Source organism: Anser brachyrhynchus (genome assembly GCF_964034855.1).
Source record: "Anser brachyrhynchus genome assembly, chromosome: 3".
Classification (NCBI taxonomy): Eukaryota; Metazoa; Chordata; class Aves; order Anseriformes; family Anatidae; genus Anser; species Anser brachyrhynchus.
Window position 1 is genome coordinate 126,477,817 of NC_137696.1, and position 14,708 is coordinate 126,492,524.

Sequence of the window (14,708 nt, forward strand, 5' to 3'; positions counted from 1 at the left end):
ACAGTCCTCTCCTGCCAGTAGCCTGCTGGGATCTGGCATCATCTTCCTTTTCCTGGCCCTGCTTCCAGGATGCCTGCATTCTGCAGCCCATTTTGTTTGTGAAGAGAAATTAGCTGTGGTGCCATCCTCAGTCAGAAAATCTGTAACTGCCCTGCACCTACCTGCAACTTGTCCAGAAGCATGACAAGAGCCAGCCTGCAACACTGGCACTCTCTCAAAGGCCAGAGAAGTGCAAGATGACCTTAGAGGACCTGCTGCAAAACATGTGATAACCCCCGTATGCAGCTGGCAAGAACAGGTCTCCTAAAGGCCACATGCATAAGTGCAAGTAATGGTACATGTATGCACATGCACACACACGCATACACAACATGCACAGACCTGAAATGCTGCAGGGACAATGCTGCAACCTTTGAGCCAGGATGCTTTTATTGAAAAGACCCTGCCACAGGAATTTGCTTACCCTGTCCCTTCCCAGTCTAGTCCTGCAGCAGGAGCTGAGCAGCACCTGGAATGAAGAGTCCTGAAAGTGCTTTGCTGGAAGGTTTATTCCTGGAAGACGCTGGATCCTGTGATGCTTGAGTCCAGGGCTGCAGAGCCAGCACCCCAGCTCAGTGACCAGCCACAGAACAGAGCATGGAGGGAAGTGCAGCAGCCAGGGCACCGGCTACCCCTGTGGCAGCATGGCTCATCATGTCACTCTGTTCCCCCTGCCTCTGGCAAGAGGGCATAGCTGGGCCAGGCCTCAGCCTCGGACACAAAGTAATGTAGATACCCAGTAACAGACTTCTGCTTGCAGGCACCAGGAAACAAACAATCCAGATAATATCTGTTAACCAGCCCTAAGATGGTTAACAACTCACACCATCTTCAGTTGAATGAGAGGTCTACCATTTGTGGGTATTCATGGCCAAACCTTCCCAACAGGTCTGTGTGGCACCAGCCAGTCTGGTGCAGGCCATGGGGCTAGCTCCAGAAGAGGGAATATCAGCAGTGACCACGCACTTGCAGGACAGAAGCCAGGAGCGGGATGTGACACTGTTGAAGCTAAGGTTGTCCCCAGAGTGGTGATGAGCTCTGCAGCACACAGCCTGCCAAAACAGCTGAGACCAGGCTAGGGCTCTCCACGTTATCCATGGAGCACACACTGCATTGCTAACAGTGAGCCCTACTAGGGAAATGGCAAAGCCACAGCCGTGCACTGGCCCTGCCTGTTCCCATAGTGTTGTGAGGCTCACTGCACCCCACAGGATTGCTCCAACTGGCGCTCTGCCCTGGCTGCACATTCTGCAGCCCATCCAGACACTGTGGCAGCACTAGCTCCTCATGCTCTCATTTGAGTTTTCATGCACTGCAGCAGGGAGAGGCATGGAAAGCCCCTGCGCTGCAGTGATGGGGTGCAGTGAAGCCTGTCCTCCATCAGGGATTCCCCTTGTCAGCTGTACTAAGTGTGCCCAGCCCCACAGACAGCCCCTCCCGACACCTCTCCATGACTTCCCAAACCCTGCTGCCACCTCTCTCTGACTTCCCTGGCAGCACTGGGGCCACCTGCACTGCCGCACCCCCTCAGTCTTGGAGCCAAAAGGGGAGTAGCTCCTGCACCCCCCCACCCCACCCCCAGGCTGACACAGCGGCTGAGAGCAAGGTCTGCCGCAGGATATCTCCTGGGCAGGAGTCTGGTGCCACCTGGCTGCACCCAGGCCATTGGCCAAGCCAAAGCACGGGGATGCTGCCTCTCCTCAGGGCTGTGAGCAGGAGGGGACACCAGCCCCGCCTGCTCCCCCAGGCTTGCCCCCCTGGGATAATGGTGTGCCCCCACCCCCTTGCTCAGCTCCGCACTCCACAGTGGCAGGGAAGCAGGGCCTGGCATGCGGGACGGGCAGGGCCGTGTGCTGCATGCACAGCTGGGAGCCGGCTCCATGCATGTCCCTGGACAGGTGCCCTCGGGAAAGCGTAAGTTCGGATACGCAGATCTTCGCATGCAGAGTTCCAGGCTGGGTGCCTGGTGCTGCCTCTTCTTCCAAGGCCTGTATTGGCTCTGGCAGGATGCCCAGGACCCCCGACGCAGAGCTGGTGCTGCACTTACACCTCGATTATATTGACAGAGGGAGACTTCTATGGGAGAAAAAAATGCTTTAAGGCCCTGCTTTGCTAAGAACCTGAGATGCAGACCCCATGGCAGAACCCCCACCCTCCCATGGCAGGCACCAAGACCAGCACACCTCTTCTGCAAAAGGGGTGCCAGCTGAGCTGTCTGATGTGGGCTGAGGTGTGGGTGTGCTGCAGCAGAGACCTGCCTTCAGTGTTTCCCTAAGGAGACCAATGGAACTAACCCTTAAGCCCCACCTATTTGCATTAATCTCTCCTGACAGACGGTTCAGGTAGCTCAGCTGCATTAGCTGCTGCCTCACTCCAAGTAAGTCCCATCAGCCACACCACACTTGCCTCCCCAGGAAGCCTTTCTGATCACTGCTGTGCCCTAGTACCCCCAGGAGAACCAGGCACCCAGCCTCACACTCTTCAGCCTCCAGGGCTTGCAGATGTCTGGTGACTTCTGTCTGGTTCCTAGTCACGTGTACTAGATTTACCTGGTCTCACCTTTGGCCAGCAGCAAGTGCCATTTCAAGCTGGCTAGAACTGGCTCTTACCTAACATGGGGCAGCTTCTGGACACTTCTCAGAAGAAGCCACCCCCCGCTACCAAAACCTTGCCATGTAAATTTCAGTACATCCAATTCAATATGGTGTGGAGGTTCTTAGCAGCCCATTGTTAAACCACCACCCCATGCTACAACTGTGGCCCTTGGAGAGAAGGTAGATACAGGGCTCAGAGCAGAAAAGATGCGTGAGGATGTGGGAGGACACCTGGCATGGGCAGAGAATCCACAAAGCATGGCATGACGAGTGGAGGAACAGATAAGGCCAGCTTATGTCAAGCTGTCTCACTGTTATGCCCTGCAACAGCTCTGGAGTGTGACAAGGGAACTAAGGGCTACCTGTAGTGGGGTGGATTTTTTTCAAAAACTGTTGCAAGCATGAACAGACACCTTCCTTTACACTGAAAGGACTGTGCTTACTGAATAGCACAGCAGATATGTGCATTCAGAGAAGCCACTGGGAAGGGATGGAGTCATACTTGTATGTGATTTGTAGTGCAGCCCTTACCCATCGAAGTAAGGGGAAGAAGGTGAATGTCCCCATGACTATACTTTGTAACAGGGACATCAAGAGCTACATTACTGTGCAGACATGTGACTAGTGGCGTTCTCCAGGGGTCGGTGCTGGGTCCGGTCCTGTTCAACAGTCGACGACCTTGATGAGGGAATAGTGTCTGCCCTCAGCAAGTACGCCGATGACACAAAGCTGGGAGGAGTGGCTGACACGCCAGAAGGCTGTGCTGCCATTCAGCGAGACCTGGACAGGCTGGAGAGCTGGGCAGGAAGAAACCAAATGAAGTTTAACAAGAGCAAGTGTAGAGTCCTGCACCTGGGAAGGAAGAACCGCACGTATCAGTACAGGCTGGGGGACGACCTGCTGGAGAGGAGCTCTGCGGAGAAGGACCTGGGGGTCCTGGTGGACAGCAGGTTGGCCATGACCCAGCAGTGTGCCCTCGTGGCCAAGAAGGCCAATGGGATCCTGGCGTGCATTGAAAGGAGCGTAGCCAACAGGTCAAGGGAGGTGATCCTCCCCCTCTGGGAGGATCCTCCCCTCTGCCCTGGTCAGGCCTCACCTGGAGTACTGTGTCCAGTTCTGGGCTTCCCAGTACAAAAAAGACAGGGGTCTCCTGGAAAGAGTCCAGCGGAGGGCCACAAAGACGATACGGGGCCTGGAACATCTCCTCTGTGAGGAAATGCTGAGAGACCTGGGTATATTCAGCCTTGAGAAGAGAAGACCAAGAGGGGATCTCACCAATGTGTATAAATACCTGAAGTGTGGGAGACAGAGGGATTTGGCCAACCTCCTTTCAGTGGTTTGTGGGGACAGGACAAGGGGCAATGGCCACAAAATGGAGCACAGGAAGTTCCGCACCAACATGTGAAAGAACTTCTTCACGGTGAGGGTGACGGAGCACTGGAACAGGCTGCCCAGGGAGGTTGTGGGGTCTCCTTCTCTGCAGATATTCAAGGCCCGTCTGGACGCCTGCCTGGGCAGCCTGCTCTAGGGAACTGCTTTGGCAGGGGGGTTGGACCCGATGGTCTCTTGGGGTCCCTTCCAACCGCTACAATGCTGTGATTGTCTGCTACTTTACAGCAGCTTGACCATGAAGCCAGGAGTGGAAGCAAATGCAGAGCATAATGATGTCACTGCTTTTTCTTTCCTATACGTTGTTCCCAGCTTTGTAATTAAGGATTGTGAGGATAAACTTGCAGTGTTATCACTTGCAAGCATCCCAAGAATACAGTGAATTCAAAAAGATACCGTGAGGTGCTTCAGCCCTGTACATGTGATGAAATTAGCAAACAACAAGAATGGGCTTGTGCACCTGCTTTTGAAGCCCTGTATGAGTAGGGTGAGTCTGGAGCAGAAATCCAAGAGGAAGGATATTTTTGGCAAAGAGTAATCAGGAAGCTGGTAAACCTGAAGGAGCAGAGAAAACTGGGCCTCTGAAGTCCAAACAGGAAGTTTCTGCCCTGGCATCCCCTGGAAACCAATGATATATAAAAGCAGAGGGGCTGGTAGGCACCATGGTGAATGGAGTTCATACCATGGACAGAGGATGCAAATGAGACCCATGGGAAAAACCTAATGCAAGGTCCCATTAGAACACAAGTATCAGGGTTATAAATCAGTCTTTGTTGAGTAACAAAGAAGGGTCAGGTGCTAAGGGAATAGCCACATGAAAGTAGTGGTCCATCCCCATCCACAGCCTGGCACAGTACCTCCATCAGGGTGAGGAAGGAGCTCTGGAGTCTTTCTCATGAATGACCTGTGTGGTGATGGCCTGGAGAAGGCTAAAAGCTAGCAGAGAGAGACTAGTGTAGGAATTTTAAGAAAGCTGATCAGTTCAGCTGCCTTTTGCTTGAACAGGCAGGACCTGGACCTCTCTATAGGATGCAGAAAAGGTGTAGCTTCAGAGTGACATGGTGATGGGGCAAGGCACTGGCAAGAGGACAGATAACATCCTGCAATACGGGAGCCATCCCAACTGATGTATCCTGCCATCTCTACTGGTGTTTCTCCTGCAGTCACCCATGGGGCATACAGACTGTCCCAGAGAGGCCAGGACTCAATGCAGTCCTCAGTTTTTAGAGTGAGAGCATGAGCTGGGGTCTTTCTGTTTCTGGAGAGAGTGAGAACCTGTCCAGGCACTAAGACACAGCAGATGTCAAATGCCAGCTCTCCCCACTCACCTTGCTCCGCAGCAGCCCTCCAGTTGGTCTCTCTGGCGTGCTGTGCTCTGAGGATGGCTTTGTTTTCTCCTTGTTGTTGTTGGAATCGTTGTCCTTGATGATGTCATACTGTCTGCAGAAGAGGGCGATCACCGCTGCAGAAAGAGGAGGGATGAAAGACTCCCTCACATTGGCTGCCCTCTGCCTCCCCTCCCCATGACATTACAGCTGGAGAGCAGTCAGGACCAAGGCACCCCAGGGTGCTGGTCACCCACAACCTCCACCTGTTCCAGCTTGGACTGCTATTCCAGAAAACTCAGCAAGTGTGGCCAGGCCAATCTCCTTGGGCAGACAAAGCAAAGATGCAGCTGAAGCTATCAGGGTACACATGAGGTATGTGAGGTGTTCAGTGTTCAGCCATAAGCATGGCTCAGTGCTCTGTGGCCAAAGGCGGATGTTGAGGCACTCTGAGAGGGACAGTCCCTTAGGTCAGTGAGCAGCTGAGTGTGCTGAGTGCCTCCAGCAAGGCACTGAAGTTACTGGCCTGATGCTTGCAGTCCTCACAAAAGCCAGCCCTTGGCTTTTTCTTGCCCTGCAAACTATGGATCACTCTGTCGGGGTTCTACAGCACCTTGTGCACTGCATGCCCCACATCTTATGACCATCAACACAGGACTTTGGAGTAATGCTTTGAATTGTAATCATTAAATGTGTTGGACCCATTCAAACTACAGGGTGTTATCACAGCCACCTGGATCTGATTTATCACTGTTGGTACTCTGATACAACAATCTGCATGAGGTGTGCAGTTAGCAGCAGCCATCTTGTATTTTCTTCCAGTGCACTAGAAGAGTGTTCAAGGCCAGGACGAGGAGAGATTCCTGCAAGATGCCACTTAAAAATCCTCCCTTACTGGGAAGAGGGTAGGGGACAAATGATTTCCCATTCACAACAGCTCTGTGTGACATGTCAGGAGCCTCCTGTTTTATCCAAGGCTTCCTTGCTCCCAGGGCAGCCTGCTGTTTCCTGGGGCACTGGCTTTAATTGGTTGCTGTACAGAAATAGCTCACAAATGTTACAGTTTTAGTAGACTGAGCCACAGCTACTACCAGCCAGTGGAGCAATATTATCACGATATCAAACAAGATAGATTAAGGCCCAAGTTACACAATAGTTAATGTCAACTGTGATGCTCCCACACCATAATTCTGTATTGGTTGGGTACCACATCGTCTCCTGCTCTTCCAGGACAGCAGGCAGGCTAACTAGCCCACATGCTTCAGGCCATCATTGGTCAGCAGTGGCTGTTGTTCCTTCTTTCACCTCACTGGCTCAAGCTCCTACAGAGGCTCAATGGACTTGTTAGGAAGGAGGATTCCAGAACCATTGCCAATATTCCTCTGCTCTCTCCAATCCCCATCCTCTCTGCACACCCTAGACTATGCCTCTGTTACAGCCTGCCAGAACATTGCTTGCAGCACTCACCTGCCCACATGAGAAGCACAGCCACGATGATGATAATTTCGCCTGTCTGCAGTTGCCTGTTTTTGTCCAGCCCTTCCATGGTGATGTCACCTGTGGAGAAGAGCACCCAGGCAGCAGTCACCCTCCTACCAGACCCTACCTCAGTACCATCAACAGTCGAGGGTCTGAGAAGGAGCAACAGAGAGAGGCCCACATTCCCCTGACAAACAGGCATGGGATGACATCTTGACTGGGGAGAAGACATGCAACCTGTGGCTTTCCTGTGTCAGACAAAGCATTCTTGCTGCCAAATACGGTCAGGGAGTCTAAAAGCTTGTGTGGGTTCAAATAGGGACTACACAATGCATGTGAGAGAAGCCCACTAAGGTTACTCTCTGTGTAGGGACCAGGGCTGCTTAGGAAGGCCCTGAGCTGAAAACAAAAGTCCTGAGGAAAGTATCTCATCTGCTTGCCCTGATACCCACTCGTGGCTAGTGCTGGAGAGAGTCCAGGCCTGATGGACCCACCCTGTGCGTCATCTCTCTTGGATTAATGGCCAACATTTAGGCAATCCCAAGGCAAAAGGCACAACATGGGTATGAAGAGGAAAGGAGACTATGGGGTTCTCGTATTTGTCCTTTGGTAGCTTGCAGGCTGGTAGATCTGAGAGACAATTCAATATTTACTTCCTATGGGCAGCAGTTTGGATGTACTAGCTTGCTTAGCTGAACAGGTTGCCAAGATCTAGGACAGGAGGACTATAAAGCATTGTTTGGGCTTTCACCATGGTCATGGTGAACACAACAGCAGCCTGTATGACCCTGTGCATCCCAGGCAGCTGGCTACCCAGGTCGGAACTTCGCTCACTGGTTGCCGACTCCCTGCCTGTGTGCTGTGGAGACCTCCAGTTCTGCCCCCACCAGTGGCACTTGGGCAAACTGGAAGGAGCTGCCTCACCTTGGTTGGAGCTGTTGGAGGGGAGGCGGTCAGTCTCCTTCAGGGTCCGGAAGTGGACACGCTTACTGGCCTGACTTTCCCCATACAGGCCAATACTCTGCACCTGGATGATGTAATCAGCATCTTCTGCCAAGTCCCACAGCACGCAGGCCCGGTTGGTGGTGTTCACCTCCCGGATGAAGCGCTGCATCTGTCCATCTTGCCGCTGCCAGAGTGAAGAGCTGTCATCCCCAGGAGGCTGTTCCCAGCTGCACCACACACAGGCCCCCATCTGCAAGGCTGTGCTGGGCACAGTGCCCTTGCTCCTTCCTTCCAATCATACACCCCTGGGATGGGCCAGACTGGCTAGCACCTTGCTACACAGCATCCCTGCATGGCCAAAGAGCCAAGTGCCTCCCTGGAGAACTCACCACTACCTGGGGCTGTGGAGGCTGAGCAAGGCAAGCAAGGAAGGGTTATCTTGTGGCTGGAGCACTCTCCTCATCCAAAGAAATCACAGAGAAGCCACTGGAGGGATAGCCACTCCACAATGCAGCCCACAGTCTGCTGTGCCCCTCCCCACCACCCCCAGCATAGATGGCTTAGAGAGGGAACCCCAGCAAAGGTTGCTCAACAGTGGAGGTGTCCTCAGGCATGTGCCAGAGGAGCTCCAAACTGCAGCAAAAGGGCTGAGAGGAGCATGCTGGTAAATCAGTGAGAACAGTCCCCAGACTACTGGGAACAAAGCCTGGATACCTGCTGTAAGATGGCGTAGCCGATGACCACATCTCCTTCTGGAACATCCCAGGAGACTGTGGCAGAGTTTGCCTTCAGCTGTGTCACAGTCACATTGACAGGGGACGGTGGCCTGTCTGGGTGAGCCAGGGAGGGACCAAGGCAAAGCACATGAAAGAGGCAAAAAAAGATCTCTCAGAAAAGGCACCTACCCCCGCACACCACCATGGGGGTCTTCTTCAACAGCTGCCCATTGCAGCATGCTGACCAGGGCTACAGGGAGCAGTTCCTCCCTTGAATCTTTCCCCAGAAGAGGAGGGTCATGTCAGGTCAACAAGACTGAGTCCCACAACACACACACTGCACAGTGCTCCCTGGGCTAGTGGGCAGCTGCCCACTACGCAGGGGGTGCAGCACAGAGCCACTCCTGTGCAGCTACCCCTCTATGGCACCTACTGGCTTTGTCAGTCATTGCTCACTGTCCAGGTCTCCTCTCTATCTGGCTGTTGGTGAGAAATGTGCTCACTGGTCACCCCACCCTCTGCACTGCACTACAGTGGGAAAAGAGGACAAGCTTGTGAGGCATCTGACTGGCTCTTCTCTAAAGGGCTTTCTTGCAGTGGCAGACACAGCCCATTGCTTGTATTACATGTTCCATGTAAAAGAAATTAGCAGTGCTGACCTGTGCTGCCAGACCCAGCACAGGACATGAAGGGACTCTGGTAGGCTCCTTCCACCTTGCAGACATCATGACGGGAAATGCATGAAGGCCTGTCCTGAGCAAAAAATTATTACAGAATAGTTTAAGAGACTGTTATAGCAATTTAACCAGATCCCGCAGATCAAAATTAAATGAAAGGAAAGGCCTCTGTAGAATGTCGCAGAGCACTGCAGATACCCTGCCATCAGAGGGGACAATGGCATTCACATCAGCTTTTCATGAGGGCAGCTGCTTGCAGATCTGAGGTACCTTCAGGGCTGAGCACGACACTGCTGCTCAGATTTTCATCTGTTGGAAAGCCTACTGCGTTCAGCTTCAGCAGCAGCAAAAAGCAGGGCTGCCTGACACAACATGCTGCTGCTCAGCCCAGACACAGAGTAGTTTCTTGGCAGTTAAGTCTCATGTTTTTGTAGGGTTCAGAGTTCAAACAAATCTTACATTAATGCAATTCTTGAACCAAGACTGTGATAGTGAAATGAGGTTTCTCCAAGCTCTGGGACTGCTCTGTGGATGTGCACATCACAAATGCCTGGCACACCATCCAGAACTGCGTAGGAAGCAGCACAGACACAGTATTTATATATCAACTGTGACAGAAAAATGGGACAGCTTGGAATAAACACACTATGGAACTCAATCTGGCCATCTCATCTGCCTGGCATTACTCCCTGCTCTAAGCTGGGGAGGAGAGCCCAGTGCAGAGGGCAGAGCTAACTTTCCTGGCAATGCAATGCCATCAGCTGTAAAGCCGATAACAACACTTAACTATTGCTGTTCTTCGGAAAGCTGGTCTGATTGACCCATGGGCTGCACCATTACTATTTTGAGATTTCATAGCACTAAGAAGAACATGGAAGAATCCTACAAAGGTAGGCAAACTTGCACACATAGACAAATTCTGTCTAGAAATTAAATACATGAGTGTGTAAGAAAGACACTGAAGCTGCCGTTCCTGTGTCTTCTCTCCCTGTAAACAAGACAGTGTCCTTCTACAAGCTGCTTGTGTAGTACAGGTTCAATGCTGTGACTTACACAGGTAAAAAAAAGAGCCCCGGGGGGACTTGGAAACAGGAGAAAAAGACCACCATAACAACACCAACAAAAAACGTAGGAGTGACTAGGAAAGGTCATTTTTTGCAGGTCAACCACTGAAATGCATTCATTCACATTTGAATATATCTGGCTCCTGGGCAGATCTAACCAGGAAAATTGTGATTACCACTCTGAAAGATGCAGGATTATGGTCTGTCAAGGACAACTAAGACAGCCAGGACAGTCACACACAGAGCCCAGAAAACAATTTTCCAGAGAGACACTGGGAGCAACTGCCTCCCTAGCAGAAGCCTGCTGCATTACCAGGAGGTATAATCACAGGAGACAACGCAAATGAGGACATCATAGTATTCTGTGTCTTCTCATCAGAACAGGAGGCTGACAAACAGGAAAGGCTTTAAAGATTCCCTTGAATATCCTTTATCCCATGAAAGCGTGTCTCCTTAGAGGTTTGTCAGTGGGGATCCCGTTCACCACTCCACCCTGTGGGAGGGAGTCTCTAAGCCATGTCTTTGTCTGCACACTCTGGTCTCCCAGGAGCCAAAAGCAAAACAGGCTGAATAGAGCTGCAGTCCTGAGACATACATAGCCCACTGACTGAGGCATGTGTATCCTGTGCACACAAGGGCTGAGCTCATCACAGATGGGCTCTGTTTTCTGGTCCAGCCATGACCACTGTGCAAGTGTTGTACAAGTAACAGCTAAATTGCAGACAGCACCCTGTCAGCCAGCAAGGCTCACGAGGCGGAGTGGAGGGACAGGTGCTGATCTCTTCTTTCTAGTGATCACTGACAGAACAGCATGAAGCTGTGTCAAGGGAGGTACAGATCAGGAAAAGGTTCTTCAATGAGAGGGTGGTTGGGCACTGGAACAGACCCCCCAGGGAAGTGGCCATGGCGCCAAACCTGTTGAAGTTCAAGAAGCATTTGGAAGCTCTCAGACATATGGTTTAATTATTACTCAGTCTTGTGTAGATCCAGGAGTTGGGCTCAACGATCCTTCTGGGTACCTTCCAACTCAGGACATTCTATGATTCTATGAAGTTCTACCTAGACAGAGCTTAAACAGGCCCTTTATTGGGACTTTCTCTTACTGGTGGCAGCAGGGTGTCCCGGGGGGATACCACCCCTGTGTCACACTGCAAAGGGAGTACACTCAAAGCCAGAATGCCCAGCTGTAATTCCCAGAACCAGTCCCCATACGCTCAAAAGGGAGACAGGGGAGGGCAAGAGGACATACAGGCATGGCAGAGCCAGAGTGCACGTGACTAGTCAGTGCTTCAGACCTCATGCATTGCAAACACGCTGAGTGCAGGCTCCAGGCAAGTGGACCTGAACCTGTATGACAATGAGATCTGAAGGCGTCCAGGCTGCAGTTCTTCATCGGAAAAATCCATGTCACTTAGTCATTTCACAGTTCAGCAAACTGTAGAGAAGACATTATAAGCATGTGGGATTTGCACATCTAGCAGAAAGAGAGAGGACAAGAAGTTTCAGAAGCTGAAACTACAGAAAGTCACCCTGGAAACAGAGGACAATGATTAACCCCAAGGATATACAAGATAACTCAATGAAAGTCATTAGGACAAGACCTCCAAAAGACAGCCTACACCACAGGGAGTTTGCATGTGATCACCACATGAAGCCTATGTTCTCCTGTCTGCTCTACAGCTGAGGTCAGAGCAGTCTCATACCAGAGCTTCTGCCATGAAGATCTGTGAGTACGAGGACTCAAAAAATATATATATTCTGATACCGACTACTAAAAAAATTTCTGTAAAGCCAAGATCCTCCAACACTCTGCTGGGTTCTTTAGGAAAAAGCATGCCACAGTTAAGCCCTGAACAATGCATTAATTGCTAATGATTCTGCATCATTTATAAGTTATTCAACTTCACTTTTGATTAAAGTCATATTCAGAATTGGGCACCACCACAGAAAGAATAATCACTACCTTATGGCCTGGTGCACTCTTTTCTACTGACAGTACAGCAGTGCATTCCTTTCAGGCCTGCTGAAGAGGTGGGAAGAATTGCTCCTGTGCACTGGAGTTGGCAGCACTGCAGACTGAGGTTGGGAAGCAGTGAGGACTGACCTGTGGACAGCTGAGCACTCGACTAGCTCTGCCACACAGCTTGCCTCTGCAGGGCAGAGAAAGGGTTGGACAGATGCCCTGCAAGAGTGGCATTGACAGATGTGGCTCTGCACAGGGATGGGGCACAGGCCCACTGGCATTTTCCCATCTTGCTCTGACTCCGGAGAGGAGGAACTCACCTGCACCTGGGCCACTGCCCTTGGGACTGCTGCTCAAGGGCACACAGATGTTTGTCCAACTTATCTGTGCAGCAGGGAAGTAAGCATCAGACTGCACAACTAAAAATAAGAAGTGCTTCCTTTTAAACAACCCTGACTGCATTTCTACCTGAATCCAGCAGGCCACGTAGTTCATATTGTGCAAGGAGACTGCCAAGGGACACAAGGCCAAGTACAGAATAAAGCAGTCCAGTTCCACCATGGCAGGTTATCAGAACATGTCTGATACTGGCAATTTACTGCATCACTAATGTGACAAGAGGTGAATAGATATCAGAAGGCTGCCACTGACAAAGGTTATTCAGATGAGTCAAAGGAAGAAAGGACAGCGGTACCTTGTGTACAGACATACCTCGGTCTCTGAGCAAACACCAGCCTAGAGAAAGCAAGCCAGCAAGGCATGAAGGCATGCTGCAATGTGAAACACTGGGATGTCTGTCAGAGACCAGCTTGTGGACCATTGTACAGCACTGGAGCATCCCTGCCCTTGCGCGTTCATTCTCTCAGGACCCAGAGCTCACTGATGAGCGGCACAGATGGGAAACATGGACGCTCTCCTCTACTGGGGAACAAGGAGGGGCTGCGTTCCCCGACAGCCCAGCCCAGAAGTGGCAGGCTTCTCAAGCCAAAGCCACAGCCGGCAACTCCAGGCGCCTGGGGTACGGCAGAGCCTAGCGTCACGTTAAGGGAGGGCAGCACCGCCACACAATCTCATCCCGGTCCCACGGGGATGCAACACGACTGAAGGCACGGATGTCTTAGAGACCACGACACCCCGGGGCAGGGCGCAGCCCCAGCGGGGCTGTCCCGGGGGCCACGGGTTGCCCGGGCCAGGCCCCTCGGGCCGCGGCCAAGGCCACGCGGGGCCGCCCCGCCACGCGCGCCCCGTGCCGGGCAGGACAGGGAAAGCCAGTCCCGAGAGGGGGAGGCCGGCGGGAGGGGGCTGGCGCACGGCGTCCCGGGCCGGGGCCGGGAGAGGGGCAGGGCGGACACACGGGACGGCGCCCGGCACTGGCGAGCGCCAGCCCCCGCCCGCCGCCGGCGGCACCGTGCGGGCACCGCGGCAGCGAGCGGTGTTCTGCGCGGCCCGGCCCGGCCCCCACCGCACCTCCGGGCGCCCCGGCGGCACTTACTGGCTCGCACCAAGCAGAGGTCGCAGCTGAAGAGCACGAGGACGGGGTTCAGGTACGCCGAGAAATGGGCCATGGCGGCGGGGCCGACGCAGGAGCGCCCGGGACTGCGGCCCTGGCCCGGGCAGCAGCCCTGGCACCGGCCCGGCTCCCTGCACCGGGGGACGGAGCGGGGCCGAGCCCCGGCCGCAGCGCGGGGGGGCGGGACGGCCGCCCGGTCCTCCCCCGGTCCAGCTCCGCCCAGCGCACCCGCCCCCGAGCGGCACCGCAGCGACCGCCGGCGCCGCCCCGAGCCGTACCCCGAAACCGCCGGCGCCGCCCCCGAAACGGCCGTGCGCCCCCGTGCAGTACCCCATCCCCGCTAGTGCTGCCTCCCCTCATAACCACCAGCGGCGCCGCCTGCGTCGTTCCCCAGCAACCGCCAGTGCCGGCCCCTCATGCCATACCGCTAGTTATCACCGCTTCCAGCCCTCCCTGTGCTGTCCCCCCAGTAATACCCAGTGCCAACCCTCCCCAGTACGACACCCACCGGTAACTGGCACTGGTGCACCCTCTCCATAACGTCTTCACTCTGCCCTCCTGGCACTGCTGGCAGTGCCCCAGAGACCAGGCACATCTTCCGTGATCACATGCATATCTGTGTGGCCTGGGCTGTCTTGCAGGTGTGTTGCATTGCACTAGTGCTCTCACACGTGCACATACTAAATTCATATGTGTGCCCAGTCTGCACCACCCTCTAACACATGCCCATAATGCATGGGCACTCTGGTACACAGATGCCTTTCTTGCAGGGGTGCTCTCTGGCTGCCCGTATTACACACCACTGTTTTCAAGTGTTGTCACACGGACCCATTGCTAGCATCCCCTTTTCCAGGGAGGCTGCCTCCCAGCCCAGGCCTATCTCCTGGTATAGAGTGATTCCTAGCAGTGCTACGTGCTGCCCTCTTGCCATGTGCTGTGGCCCATGGTGCTGTGTCCTCCTCTTCCCTGTGACTACCATTGCTTCCATTCCCGAGTGGCACAGCCCG

At 53.4% G+C, this 14,708-nt stretch overlaps 1 protein-coding gene across 7 annotated transcripts; it reads right to left on the reverse strand.

Annotated features, from left to right (window-relative positions):
- Window positions 1-411: 411 nt before the first annotated feature.
- On the reverse strand, window positions 412-14,424 carry FNDC4 (fibronectin type III domain containing 4). Of its 7 annotated transcripts, XM_080585316.1 has the most exons (7): window positions 13,684-13,857; window positions 9,147-9,240; window positions 8,486-8,601; window positions 7,751-7,955; window positions 6,815-6,904; window positions 5,351-5,484; window positions 412-2,115 (listed from the first exon to the last, which is right to left on the reverse strand). In XM_080585316.1, the coding sequence occupies exons 2-7, from the start codon at window positions 9,172-9,174 to the stop codon at window positions 2,083-2,085; spliced, it is 606 nt and encodes a 201-aa protein (XP_080441442.1). In that variant the 5' UTR covers window positions 9,175-9,240; window positions 13,684-13,857; the 3' UTR covers window positions 412-2,082. The 7 variants fall into 7 exon arrangements, with proteins under 7 accessions (XP_080441442.1, XP_080441439.1, XP_080441438.1 ...); XM_080585313.1 differs by lacking the exon at window positions 9,147-9,240 and having other exon boundaries at window positions 412-2,112; window positions 5,351-5,462; window positions 8,486-8,597; window positions 13,684-14,424; XM_080585312.1 differs by lacking the exon at window positions 9,147-9,240 and having other exon boundaries at window positions 5,351-5,462; window positions 8,486-8,597; window positions 13,684-14,148.
- Between the last annotated feature and the right edge of the window lie 284 nt (window positions 14,425-14,708).

Excerpts from the sequence above, each read along its gene's own strand:
- FNDC4 (XM_080585310.1), bottom strand. The coding sequence starts at position 14,036 with ATGGGGTACTGCACGGGGGCGCACGGCCGTTTCGGGGGCGGCGCCGGC. Across the intron at positions 7,956-8,485 it reads GCTACGCCATCTTACAGCAG|CGGCAAGATGGACAGATGCA; the intron begins GTATCCAGGCTT and ends TCACTCTGGCAG. Across the intron at positions 2,116-5,350 it reads GAGGGCTGCTGCGGAGCAAG|AAGTCTCCCTCTGTCAATAT; the intron begins GTGAGTGGGGAG and ends TTTCTCCCATAG.